Raw genomic sequence first — 15,504 nt, 5'->3', positions numbered from 1 at the left:
ATATTTAAGATTCCTGAATTAAAAGAACATTTTAGATTTAAATGAAAACAAATGTTCACATATTAGATCATGTCAACATGTTAATAATCAACCCTGTTAACCTCTCAATAGAAACACTTCTGGTAGCACAGTGGATATTATATTATTACCTGAGAAACATTTTCCTTTGAACAGTAATTTAAATATTATACATGTAGATTCATCCTCAGCTCAGAATAAAATATTTACATTATTCTAGTTTATTTGCAGGTGGAAGTTTTTAATAACACTGACTGTGTTGTCTGAACACTTCCTGCTACACATTACTGCACATTACTGCACATTACTACACATTACTGCACATTACTGCACATTACTACACATTACTACACATTACTACACATTACTGCACATTACTGCACATTACTACACATTACTGCACATTACTACACATTATTACACATAACTACACATTATTACACATAACTACACATTATTACACATAACTACACATTACTACACATTACTACATGTCACTGCACATTACTACACATTACTACACATTACTACACATTACTACACATTACTACACGTCACTGCACATTACTACACATTACTACACATTACTACACATTACTGCACATTACTACACATAACTACACATTACTACACATTACTACACATTACTACACATTACTGCACATTACTACACATTACTACACATTACTACACAATACTGCACATTACTACACATAACTACACATTACTACACATAACTACACATTATTACACATAACTACACATTACTACACATTACTACACATTACTACACATTACTACACATTACTGCACATTATTACACATAACTACACATTACTACACATTACTACACGTCACTGCACATTACTACACATTACTGCACATTACTACACATTACTACACATTACTACACATTATTACACATAACTACACATTATTACACATAACTACACATTACTACACATTACTACACATTACTACACATTATTACACATAACTACACATTACTACACATTACTACACGTCACTGCACATTACTACACATTACTGCACATTATTACACATAACTACACATTACTACACATTACTACACGTCACTGCACATTACTACACATTACTGCACATTACTACACATTACTACACATTACTACACATTATTACACATAACTACACATTACTACACATTACTACACATTACTACACATTACTACACATTACTGCACATTACTACACGTCACTGCACATTACTACACATTATTACACATTACTGCACATTACTACACATTACTACACATTACTACACATTATTACACATAACTACACATTACTACACATTACTACACATTACTACACATTACTGCACATTACTACACATAACTACACATAACTACACATTACTACACATTACTACACATTACTACACATTACTGCACATTACTACACGTCACTGCACATTACTACACATTATTACACATTACTACACATTATTACACATTACTACACATTACTGCACATTACTACACATTATTACACATTATTACACATTACTACACATTACTACACATTACTACACATTACTGCACATTACTACACATAACTACACATAACTACACATTACTACACATTACTACACATTACTACACATTACTACACATAACTACACATTACTACACATTACTACACGTCACTGCACATTACTACACATTACTACACATTATTACACATAACTACACATTATTACACATAACTACACATAACTACACATTACTACACATTATTACACATTACTACACGTCACTGCACATTACTACACATTACTACACATTATTACACATAAGTACACATTACTACACATTATTACACATTACTACACATTACTACACATTACTACACATTATTACACATTACTGCACATTACTACACATAACTACACATAACTACACATTACTACACATTACTACACATAACTACACATTACTACACATTACTACACATTACTGCACATTACTGCACATTACTACACATTATTACACATAACTACACATTACTACACATTACTACACATTATTACACATTACTACACATTACTACACATTACTACACATTATTACACATTACTACACATTACTACACGTCACTGCACATTACTACACATTACTACACATTACTACACATTATTACACATAACTACACATAACTACACATTACTACACATTACTACACATTACTACACATTATTACACATTACTACACATTACTACACGTCACTGCACATTACTACACATTATTACACATTACTACACATTATTACACATTACTACACATTACTACACATTACTACACATTACTACACATTATTACACATAACTACACATTACTACACATTACTACACATTATTACACATTACTACACATTATTACACATTACTACACATTACTACACATTACTACACATTATTACACATTACTACACATTACTACACGTCACTGCACATTACTATACATTATTACACATTACTACACATTATTACACATAACTACACATAACTACACATTACTACACATTACTACACATTACTACACATTATTACACATTACTACACATTACTACACGTCACTGCACATTACTACACATTACTACACATTACTACACATTACTACACATTATTACACATTATTACACATTACTACACATTATTACAAATAACTACACATAACTACACATTACTACACATTACTACACATTATTACACATTACTACACATTATTACACATAACTACACATTACTACACATTACTACACATTACTACACATTATTACACATTACTACACATTACTACACGTCACTGCACATTACTACACATTACTACACATTATTACACATTACTGCACATTACTACACATTATTACACATTACTACACATTACTACACATTACTACACATTACTACACATTATTACACATAACTACACATTATTACACATAACTACACATTACTACACATTACTACACATTATTTCACATTACTACACATTACTACACATTACTACATATTACTACACGTCACTGCACATTACTACACATTACTACACATTACTACACATTACACATAACTACACATTACTACACATTACTACACATTATTACACATTACTACACATTACTACACATTATTACACTTACTACACATTACTACACTTTATTACACATTACTACACATTACTACACATTACTGCACATTATTACACATTACTGCACATTAGTACACATTACTGCACATTATTACACATTACTGCACATTAGTACACATTACTACACATTAGTACACATTACTACACATTACTGCACATTACTACACATTATTACACATTACTACACATTACTGCACATTACTACACATTATTACATGTTACTACACATTATTACACGTTACTACGCGTTACTGCGCGTTACTGCGCGTTACTACGCGTTACTGCGCGTTACTGCATGTTACTACACATTACTACACATTACTACACATTACTGCACATTACTACACATTACTGCACATTACTGCACATTACTGCACTTTATTACACATTACTGCACATTACTGCACATTACTGTACATTACTGCACATTACTACACATAACTGCACATTACTACACATTACTGCACATTACTGCACATTACTACACATTACTGCACATTACTACACGTCACTGCACATGACTACACATTACTGCACATTACTGCACATTACTACACATTACTGCACATTACTACACATAACTGCACATTACTACACATTACTGCACATTACTGCACATTACTACACATTACTGCACATTACTACACGTCACTGCACATGACTACACATTACTGCACATTACTGCACATTACTACACATTACTGCACGTTACTGCACATTACTGCACATTACTGCACATTACTACACATTACTGCACATTACTGCACATTACTGCACATTACTGCACATTACTGCACCTTATTACACGTTACTACGCGTTACTGTGCGTTACTACACATTACTGCACATTACTACACATTATTACACATTACTACACATTACTACACATTACTACACATTATTACACATAACTACACATTATTACACATTACTACACATTACTACACATTATTACACATTACTACACATTACTACACATTATTACACATTACTACACATTACTACACATTATTACACATTACTACACATTACTACACATTATTACACATAACTACACATTACTACACATTACTACACATTACTACACGTCACTGCACATTACTACACATTACTACACATTACTACACATTATTACACATAACTACACATAACTACACATTACTACACATTACTACACATTATTACACATTACTACACATTACTACACATTATTACACATTACTACACATTACTACACATTACTACACATTACTACACATTATTACACATTACTACACATTACTACACATTACTGCACATTATTACACATTACTGCACATTAGTACACATTACTGCACATTATTACACATTACTGCACATTAGTAAACATTACTACACATTACTGCACATTACTACACATTATTACACATTACTACACATTACTGCACATTACTACACATTATTACACGTTACTACGCGTTACTGCGCGTTACTGCGCGTTACTACGCATTACTGCGCGTTACTGCATGTTACTACACATTACTACACATTACTGCACATTACTACACATTACTGCACATTACTGCACATTACTGCACTTTATTACACATTACTGCACATTACTGCACATTACTGTACATTACTGCACATTACTACACATTACTGTACATTACTGCACATTACTACACATTACTGCACATTACTGCACATTACTACACATTACTACACATTACTACACATTACTGCACATTACTGCACATCACTACACCTTATTACACGTTACTACGCGTTACTGTGCGTTACTACACATTACTGCACATTACTACACATTACTGCACATTACTGCACATTACTGCACATTACTACACCTTATTACACGTTACTACGCGTTACTGCGCGTTACTACACATTACTGCACATTACTACACATTACTGCACATTACTGCACATTACTGCACATTACTGCACATTACTACACATTACTGCACATTACTACACCTTATTACACATTACTACGCGTTACTGCACATTACTGCACATTACTGCACATTACTGCACATTACTACACATTACTGCACATTACTACACCTTATTACACATTACTACGCGTTACTGCGCGTTACTGTGCGTTACTGCACGTTACTGCACATTACTACACATTACTACACATTACTGCACATTACTGCACATTACTACACATTACTGCACATTACTGCACATTACTGCACATTACTGCACATTACTACACCTTATTACACATTACTACGCGTTACTGCGCGTTACTACGCGTTACTACGCGTTACTGCGCGTTACTGCGCGTTACTACACATTACTGCACATTACTGCAGTAAACTCTGCTTAAATAAAGAATATTCAGTGTGAATCATCAGACACTAATCTGGACAAGTTGACATTATTTTAAAAAATCGAGGCAACTGATTGCAGAAATAATCAATAATTAAGAAACAAATAATTTGTTTTATTTAAATTAACTTAAATGCTGATAAACTAGAAGTAACAATTTAGGTTTAATACACAGGATGAATTATTTGTATTATATTTCTACAATAAAACAAACTTTTCTGCTCAACATTTTAAGTTACAATTAATCAATCAATCAATCAAGTTTTGAAAATTCAAAATGTGTTTTGTTCACTAATAAACACATAATTCAACCGAGACTCACAACAGTTCCTGAAATAGTCATAAAATATAATCTATAGATTCATAAACATCGACACTCAGCAGGATTTTCACACTGATGTGTTTCAATATGAAGTTTGATTCGTACCTGCAGAACGTTTTTATCTGTCAGTCGGACTCAGAAGCTGTTTGTTTTTCTCTTTTCTTATTCAGTATTTGTTAGTTGTTTTATTTTTAACTCTAACTGCTACATTTCTCAACATTTAACCACAAGATTTTATCTTTGTTTTTATTCCTTTATTTTAATTTTATCAGTATAGTCAAAGGTCCACATCAGTCCGGCTGGTGGACCAGAGACCTGCTGGTCTGTTGTGTGCAGAACGTTCAGATTTAATATTTCTGTCCTTTTCTGAGAGCTGCTCACATAAGACCTGATCAAACCTGACTGAATGTGACAGTTTAACAACCAAAGCAGCAGATTAAAAGCAGAGTTTTTATGAAGTTTTTATGAACTGTTGAGTGTTGAGTGAAGCGGGCTAGCTAACAGCTGGCTAACAGCTAGCTAACATCTAGCTAACATTAGCTAACATCTAGCTAATGTTAGCAGCTTTATTTCCAGCTTGTCTACGATGATGCATCAGCTGGTTTTGTTCTATTTCTTAGAAATCATCCCTGATGAACTTTCACACAGTTCTGTAGATACAGATTTAAGTAGCTTGCGAGGTGTTTTAATGTATTTTTCTCAGTAACATTAGCGGTAGCAGGTGCTAACAGGCTAAGCTAACAGTGTGTTAGTGATGTTGCATTAGCAGCAGCAGTGTGACATCAGAGGAAAATGGCCACCGTTGTGGACAGATGGCGCATTTGACTCCTGTTTTGGCTAAAATATCTGAAATAAATCAACATCTTTACTTTTCCTTAACACATATCATTTAGATGCAGTTTAATTACTAGTTCAGCTGTACTAGATAATTTATACATTCAGTAGAAATATTTTTTTACGACCCTTTTTACAACCGTAAACCAGAAGAACTACAACTATGGTGCTGATTTGTATCAAGCTGCATGGTGCAGCTCTAGGGAATTGTAGTTTTTAATATTATTAGTGTTTTTCCTGGAGTTGGAAGTTATAAATAGTGAATTGAGAGTAAACAGATGAGTTTAAGGGGACGGTAAACACACGTGTGTAATCAGATTTTAAATATCTAATTGTTAAATAGGTGAAAATTAATTTTAACCATATTTTACTGCCCCCCCAGTTGTTGACTATAATCACATGACAGCTGAGGTCCAGAGCTCTCGATAACAGTTGGTTTCATGTCTGAAGCTCTTTTGTTGCTGAATTATAAGCTTTCAAATTCGCACTGAGGTCAAGGTTCAAAGGTCAGCATGTCACAGCAGGAGTCATGTAGAACCTTCATACTGACATTTGTTACTCTTCAGGTCGAGACCTTTACAATGATGTATTTGGTTTAACTCTACGACAAAGTTTTAATTTTCTCATTTCATTGACACAAACCATCCCAGACCTGGTTTCAGAGACAACTTTAAAGGACCAAAATATAAAATTAAGATGTTTGTTTGTTTGTTTGTTTTTTAGGAGAAATAGTGACCAAACTGAGTTCAGAGATTATAATCCTGCTGACAGTCTAATACATTACTGCAGGTTTGGGTTAGAGTTAGAGCAGGTTACTATTCACACAACCTGCAGATGTTTTTATACTTTTATGATTCTCGGCTTTGGGATTTTATGTCAACATGACAAACAACAGCTCATTCAATCAGAATCTGGTTTACTAGCAAATGCAAACATACAAAGAATGAGTCTTTGTGTTTGCTGCTAAAAGACACAAAACAGAATAAAAATAGATAAAAGTAGGATAATAATAATAATAATAATAATAATAATAATAATAATAATAATATAAATACAACATATCGCATTCAATAAGAAAACTCAGGATGGCGTTTAGACGACATGTAAAAAGAAACAATACACATTTCAGACTGTAGATATATGACTTACACTTATTTCTTTATTCTTTAAGAGTTTTTTTATGTCAGAAAGTATCACTGCATGTATCGCTGTATCGCTTCTGTCAAATACATGACGTACTCTTGTTTTCTATATGAATGAATTCTCATCAGTAACAATCAGACAGTTTCTCTACAGACTTATTCTCAGTCGACTGAAACACTTATAAATGGAAATCCACTTTATTTAAAGCCTCAGTGGGCTCATCAGTCCCAGTACAAGATCCAGTACATAATATAACTTCTATAAGTTAATGTAGTTACATGTTTCACTCAGTCTGCTGTAGTTCAGTCCATCTGTGTTTTACACCGTCCTCCATAGAACCGTCCTCTTCTCCTTCATGGTGGCTCTTTGTCAGAGTTTATGTCTCAATAAACAAACATCAGAGTGATGTTGATAGTCTGGCTGTTAGCCACTATCAGGCTAGTAGCGCTAGCAGTAACGTTAGCTTGATTATCTGCTTGTCTGACTCTCTGGCTCCTTGTGTTTTAATGCTCCTGATCTTTACTTTCTCTCCATTTTACCTCTTAGTTAGATTAAAAAACGCATCACGTTGATGATTAACTTGACAGTGTGTGACAACATGCTGCATTCACGTTCACACAGCTTTTAAAACTCCTGGCAGCCAAACAGAGTGGCGGGGCCCGGTTAGGGGGGCACTAAGGGGTGGAATCAACGACAATATAAACAGGCCACAGCGCCCCTGCTGGTGCTGTTTGCTGTATGAGACAGAACCTCTTATCAGGGGTGGAGACTCGTCTCTGGTCTGCAGAGACACAGACCCGGGGTCTCATTTATAAAACAGTGAGTAGGATCCACACTAAAAGTGCACATGTGCCAAAAAATAATCAGATTTATAAAACCGTGTGTACACACAAATGCACGTATTTCCCTTCATAGATCACCGTGGAAATGTGCACGTGGATCAGCCTCATGTCCCGCCTCCTTCAACGCACCAATCAGTCTCTCTGTCTTTAGACGCCCGACCAATCAGTGTTGAGAGTCAGCGTATCGGACCCGCCCTCGTCACTTGCGCTCAGCAGCAGCAGAGGAGGGACCGCAGCAGCCATGAACGGACTTTTACTGTTTTATTTCCACGTTTTCAGTCGTCTTGAACTTATGTGTGTAACCAAAACAAGCATAAAAAACTTATGGTAAAGTCAGACATCTCTGGTTAAATGTTACCCTGCAGCGGGCCAGCTCCCAGTTAACCAGTATGAGTCGTTTTTACACCACACACTCAATATCTACTGTACAATAAACACTGTATTGGTTGATATTGACATACAGGTGTTTCTCTAACTGACACAGTGAGTGCAGGTGGTGAAGATGTGGCGGTGAGTGTGTGTGGCAGCCACCGCGGTGTCTCCAGTGTCTCTGCGCTTAACAACACACATAAACTACACGGGAACTAAACTCATACCTGCTGATATATGCACAGTATAACCAAACATTAAACATCTATCAACACTCTGTCCTGCTAATATGTTTTAGTTATGTTTGTTTAAGTTATTGATGTCATCTTGGATTTCTACAATGGATGATGATAATTTCATCAGTTAGTTAACGTGTCTGAGGTGAAAATGAATCAGTATATTCACACTGAGCTACTATCAGAGAAAGGAAAGCCTTTACTGACTGTACTGATTAAATTAAAATAAAGATATAAAAATAAAGATAAAATCTTGTGATTAAATGTGTTTATAGTTTATTAATTAATAACAAATGAGAAAAACAAACAGCTTCTGTGTTTCTGAGTCTGACTGATAAATAACGTTCAGCAGGAATGAAACAAACTTCATATTTAAACACGTCAGTGTGAAAGTTTTGCTGATTGTTGATGTTTATGAATCTATAGATTAAAGTCTGTGATTATTTCAGCAACTGTTGTGAGTCTGAGTTACAGTTTTATACTTTATTAAACTGTTATTAAAAATGACATAAACAATGTAAAACAGCAATAAATAAAAGTTTATTGTCAGATACATTAAAAACATTTAATGTACTTTTCTGCTATAAATATATTTTCATACATTTAATCAGGTCAACACTCCACTGGGAGCTGATTTAACCTCTAACCAGGTTCAGCATCACCTGATGAATACAGTTAAATGTTCCTGGATGGTTGATCCAGTGTTCTGGGTCAACAGTCTGATCAATAAACGATCATATTGGAGATATGAAACAACATTAATGTGCAGCTAAACAAGAAGCTGTTCAATAAGACAATACTTCACTGTATACAGCACATATTACTATTACAATACTATATACTGTATATATACAGTAGTATTACAATACTATATATACACCGTAGTATTATAATATATAATATATAATATATGCTGATTCAAATCTGGCTGTAAAATATTAACAATTAATACAAACTCAGTGGTTATTTGGTGTTAATATGCAGGTGTGTACTCTAACCCTAACCCAGCACTAACTGATCAGAAACTGAAAACATTGACAATGTTCAGATCAGTGATTGATACAGAAACAGATCGACGCAGACAAACATGGCTGCCAACAGAAGGAAGGCTGGTCTCACTGTGATCTGACAGAGCTTCACTGTCTCTGAGGGAACTAAATATTCATTAATAAGCAGCATCATCTGTCCAGAAATCCTCCACCAACAATCATCCTACATGTTGGTAGAAAGCAGCTAAACGTTTATCTGCCTGCAACTAAGAGAAAAGTCTCCTCATTTATTCTACTGTGTTCAATCTTTCTATTGTTGGGCTTCAACCAACAAAGAAGGCCTACATGTAACCTGTGAAGCGAAACCACAAGGTGCCTCGTTTCCTTTGTTCCCCCTGAGACAAAGGAACAGTGCCAAAAGGCTGCTCACAAACTCCATATCCCAAAATGCATCAATTTCACACCTAAGTGCTAAACAGGAAACAGTCTCAACAAACAGTCTCTCAGTGGCAGAGAAGAGGAGGAAGAGGAGCGTCATGATGACACAGCCGTGAACAACAGCAACTCACTTTCTCCTTCACGGTGGCACAAACACAGCAGTAGTCCCGAGCGGGACAAACACTAAACAGTCTAACGTGGTGAACACAACTAACAGGCAGCAAACTTTAGATACTCCTCAGAGTAAAGCAGAGCAAATGGACTTGGTCGCTTCAGAAAGCGAGCAGAGTGTGTGTTCAGTCCATCTTTCGGTCCGGCTCTGTTCCTCGGTTCAGATGCTGACGGTGGACGTCCTCCTGCTGTCAGCAAGGTTTTACAGCAAGCTGGTCCTCAGTGGCGGAGAAAACAGCAGTCGACTCAGTTGAAGAAGAGCGGGGCAGAGAAGTTCTGTTTCTTCCTGAAGAAACTCTGTTTCTTCCTTCTGCAGGAGGTCAGAACGAAGGGCCGGTGATGTCACGGCTGTGTCATCATGACTTCCTCTGTGCAGGAGCGTCTCTGCCAATGAGAGACTGTTTGTTGAGACCGTTTCCTGTTTAGCACCTAGGTGTGAACTGAACAGTGCATGTTGGGATATGGAGTCCGAGATGGACTCTCTTTGTTCTCAACTGGGCACCGTTTCCTGTTATCAGACCTTGTGAGTTGGATGCAGACCTGCTTTGTCTCATAGAGTATGAAGCCCAACAACTGTTTGATTAATACAGCATGTGTGTTTGGAGCAGAACGCATCACATCTGCATTTAAAACAGGCTGAAACCTGCAGGAAATCTGACTCTGACGATTGATTAAACTGATTCTGATCATCCTTCAGGGATTTAGTCAACTCAGTGATCAGATTTAGGTTCAGGTTTGTTGTTGTTGCATCTCCAGAGTTCAGCCATGAAGTTGGTGAATAAAATATCAAAACCAAAAGGACTGAAACTAAAACTATGAAAAATAAGAAGAAATTACGGTTGTAAATTAGAATTTATTAATTAGTTCCCAACTGAACCCGAGGATACCCTGCATTTATGTACAAGGACTGAAAGTGAATATTTATTTAGTATTTTTTAAAATTTGTATTAAAGAATGTGCTTATATGTTTGATTTTTATTCTAGGGTCAATAAAGAGTTAATTTTCAACTGTAAAATATTGACCCTCTGTGAAGAGATGGAGACTATAATACATGACTCTGTAGTTAATGCATCTATATTGTACTGAACTCTGTTGCTCCACAGATCCTCCTTCCAGTACGATAATCTACCCGAAAGACAAGGTGGAGTTCGGAGTCCAGAACACGCTGATCTGTCATGTGACCGGTTTCTTCCCTGCTCCTGTTGAAGTCTCCTGGACCAAGAACGGACAGAAGGTGACTGAAGGAACCAGCATCAATGTTCCCTACATCAACACAGACGGATCCTTCAGACAGACCTCCAGACTGGACTTCATCCCACAGCAGGGAGACATCTACATCTGTGGAGTGACTCACCCAGCACTGACCGAACCACTGACCAGGATGTGGGGTGAGAAACTATTTACATCTACAGTTAACTGAACAAACTGCAGCTGATCACTGAGATAACTGACCAAAATACAGCTAATCAGTTAGCTAACTGGCCAAACTACAGCTAATCACTGAGATAACTGACCAAACTACAGCTAATCAGTGAGATAACTGACCAAACTACAGCTAATCACTGAGATAACTGACCAAACTACAGCTAATCAGTGAGATAACTGACCAAACTACAGCTAATCAGTTAGATAACTGACCAAACTACAGCTAATCAATGAGATAACTGACCAAACTACAGGTAATCAGTGAGATAACTGACCAAACTACAGCTAATCAGTTAGATAACTGACCAAACTACAGCTAATCAGTGAGAAACAACTTAATGAAACTAACGGTTAATAATATGAACTAAAATAAAACGGTAATAAAACAAACTAAACATTTGTATAAACAAGACAGACACAAGAAAAATAAAAACTAAACTAAACAGCAGGAAGTCAAACAAAAGGTTTAATTAATGAACATACTGACAAACAAATGCATAATATAAGCAACATATCAGTATTTACATCTCCTGTGCACATATCTCAAAATATTTAGGCAGAAGATCAACTCGTGGGCGCTGGTTGCTAGGTAACAGGACTTATAGTAAATTAAACACAGCAGCGCTGCCTCGACTCACAAACTGAAGCTACCAGAGTGTTGTATTCATACCAGGACGTCTCAGCACTGCTTATATATCAGACCAACAAATTGACAACAAGGAAGTAGGCGGTGCTAAAGACTATCTAGCCCTACGGCAGCCTGGGAGGGACATTTACTGGCTACATTCAGTAAACATTTTAAATGTAGTTCATGTTCACTGACTAACATTAATCCTTCCTGCCAACACACAGACTGTAGCAGACTGTTACTGAGAGAAGAACAACATCTGTATTTACAGTCACCAACATGATGACTGTGATGCTTCATAAAGTCCGACATTAAACCGCAGCAACACAGAGCAACGTGTGATGTGTGAAACTGGTTTCTAGTCTTTATATTGTGGTTTTATTCCTGCAGATGTGGAGGTGCAGCAGCCAGGTGTTGGACCTGCGGTGTTTTGTGGACTGGGTCTGACTGTCGGTCTGCTCGGTGTGGCGGCTGGAACCTTCTTCCTCATCAAAGGAAACGAGTGCAGCTGATTGGCTGGGGCTGATGATGTCATCGTTAGCAGCTGCTGCCTGACGTGTTTTTCTTCATTTAAAGCTTGAACCTGTTTGTCTGCGTTCTGTATAATAAACATAAATATAACGTTTCTGATCTTTGACAAACTGCTGCAGCTTCAACATAAACCCTCTGATTTCTCTGCAGCACGTTCACTCTGAATCTATAACATTATTAATATCTGATTGATTTCATGCTCAACTGTTTTTATCAAATAATCATCTTATGAACATGTACTCTCATGAATTACTTTAATGTGAACAAGGGTCACAAATAAAGATGAAAAATCAGTGTATTGATACATAAATATATCATGATCAATAAAGCGATGAACTCTGAACTGTGTGATAGTTTTTTATTGTTTTTCATTATTTGTCAGATTGTTACTGTTTTGGACTCTTTTGAAAGGGATTTCCTGGATCAATCGAGGTTAAATCATCTTTAATGTATCTGCCTAATGATGGTTTCCTCTGAAGCTTCCTGTGAAGTTTCCTTTACAACAATCAGACGTTTCTCGTTACATTCAGGGTCAGAAAATGTGCAAATGTTCACTGTGGTTGTTTATGAGTCTGGAAACCAGGTCTGATGCTGGTACTGAAGCTACAGACACAATCTGAGAGCTGACGAGAGTTCAGCAGCAGGATTTATATATATATATATATATATATATATATATATAGGACCCAAACTTAGAGAAGGTCAACTAATCAATAAAGAAACTAAAGCTTCAACTTAACACAACATAACCAAACAGATCCAACCTGTGGTTTTACTGGTTCTCCAGACGTCAGCTGACCAGGAAGAAGCCTGAGAACCAGTTCCCAACCACATGATAAATACACACACATAGAGCAGAGGATTATGGGTACTATCTTACACCCGGCGCATAGCGGCGCTTAGTGCAACACAAGTGTCTCTGCTGGTTTAACACTGATGCAGTTGTCATTTTCCCGTCCAGCTCCCTCGTTGTTTAAACAGCTAATAACTGTTATAACAGCAATCTGCCAAGCTGCAAACACACCTGGCTTTTAATGGGAATGAAAGATGACTCTGACTGGTTTATTGCATGTTACGCCCAGAACACACCGATGATTAATTAAGAGAATAAGTAGAACCCTTATGAACCGCCTGGTGCTGCAAACATTTTATTCACTGTTAAACTAGCAGCAGTGGATTTGGACTCATCCTAAATGTACTTGTGCTTAGATCATTAAAACAGGCCCAATGTGTCATTTATTGAAAATGGGAGTTAAAATGTGACCAAATATAAAGAAATACTAACACTGGTGGACAGCAGCTGATGTAGCTGCCACAGACTGATACTGATGTTACTAATAAAATGATGATCTTCATATCATTGATCAGGTCTATTAATACAACCAGGAATCATTAAATATGTTCATGGGAAACAGAAAGGACATTAAGTGATGTAATAAAACATTAGTCACCAGAGAGACGGAGCAGCAGATCAGGTTGAATAGAGGTGTCCTGACCTTTCACCTCTTCCCAGGAGACTTAACAACCAATCACACCTGACCTCAGGTGACCTCCAACCACTCTAATGACAACATGTCGTTACAGCAGCACTAACGAACCAGGTGGAATCAATGACCTTGATAACGACCCACAGAGGTTAAATACCTGCGACTCTTCATCAGTCAGTTAGAAGTGAAGAAGCTTCCTGGATGAGAGAAGAAACATCTTCAAACAAGTCCAGTTGCCTTCGATTCAGACCTGCTGGGATTTTAATTTCTGCCCAACAAATAAAAAGACAGTTACATCTGATTGACAAGAGCCGAGACACTGTTTACATAAAAGTTGGTAAACTCTTCAAGTAAAGGCGTGGACTGCCCGTCCACCTCATGAACTTAACACTGGAATATTAAACTCAGGTCAAACTGCTTTTTAGCAGACGTGTTCATGTTTGAAATACAGATGTTTGAGCGTCAGTTTCTCCTTCTAATGAACATCAGGTCTGATCTGGTTTTGGTTCAATAAACCTCCACCTGGACCTGACTG

At 36.4% G+C, this 15,504-nt stretch overlaps 1 protein-coding gene across 1 annotated transcript in view; it reads left to right on the top strand.

Annotated features, from left to right (window-relative positions):
- Positions 1-13,825, top strand: part of LOC122973630 (RLA class II histocompatibility antigen, DP alpha-1 chain-like) — a 14,753-nt gene extending 928 nt beyond the window's left edge. The window contains exons 3-4 of the mRNA XM_044341310.1: positions 12,002-12,286; positions 13,342-13,825. Coding sequence (XP_044197245.1) covers positions 12,002-12,286; positions 13,342-13,463 — 407 coding nt within the window. The 3' untranslated portion in view covers positions 13,464-13,825. The remainder of the gene's footprint in view (positions 1-12,001; positions 12,287-13,341) is intronic.
- Positions 13,826-15,504: the final 1,679 nt, after the last annotated feature.

Source organism: Thunnus albacares, chromosome 22 (genome assembly GCF_914725855.1).
Source record: "Thunnus albacares chromosome 22, fThuAlb1.1, whole genome shotgun sequence".
NCBI lineage: Eukaryota > Metazoa > Chordata > Actinopteri > Scombriformes > Scombridae > Thunnus > Thunnus albacares.
Note: the sequence above shows the minus strand (reverse complement) of the source record. Positions and strands in the feature narration are given on the sequence as shown.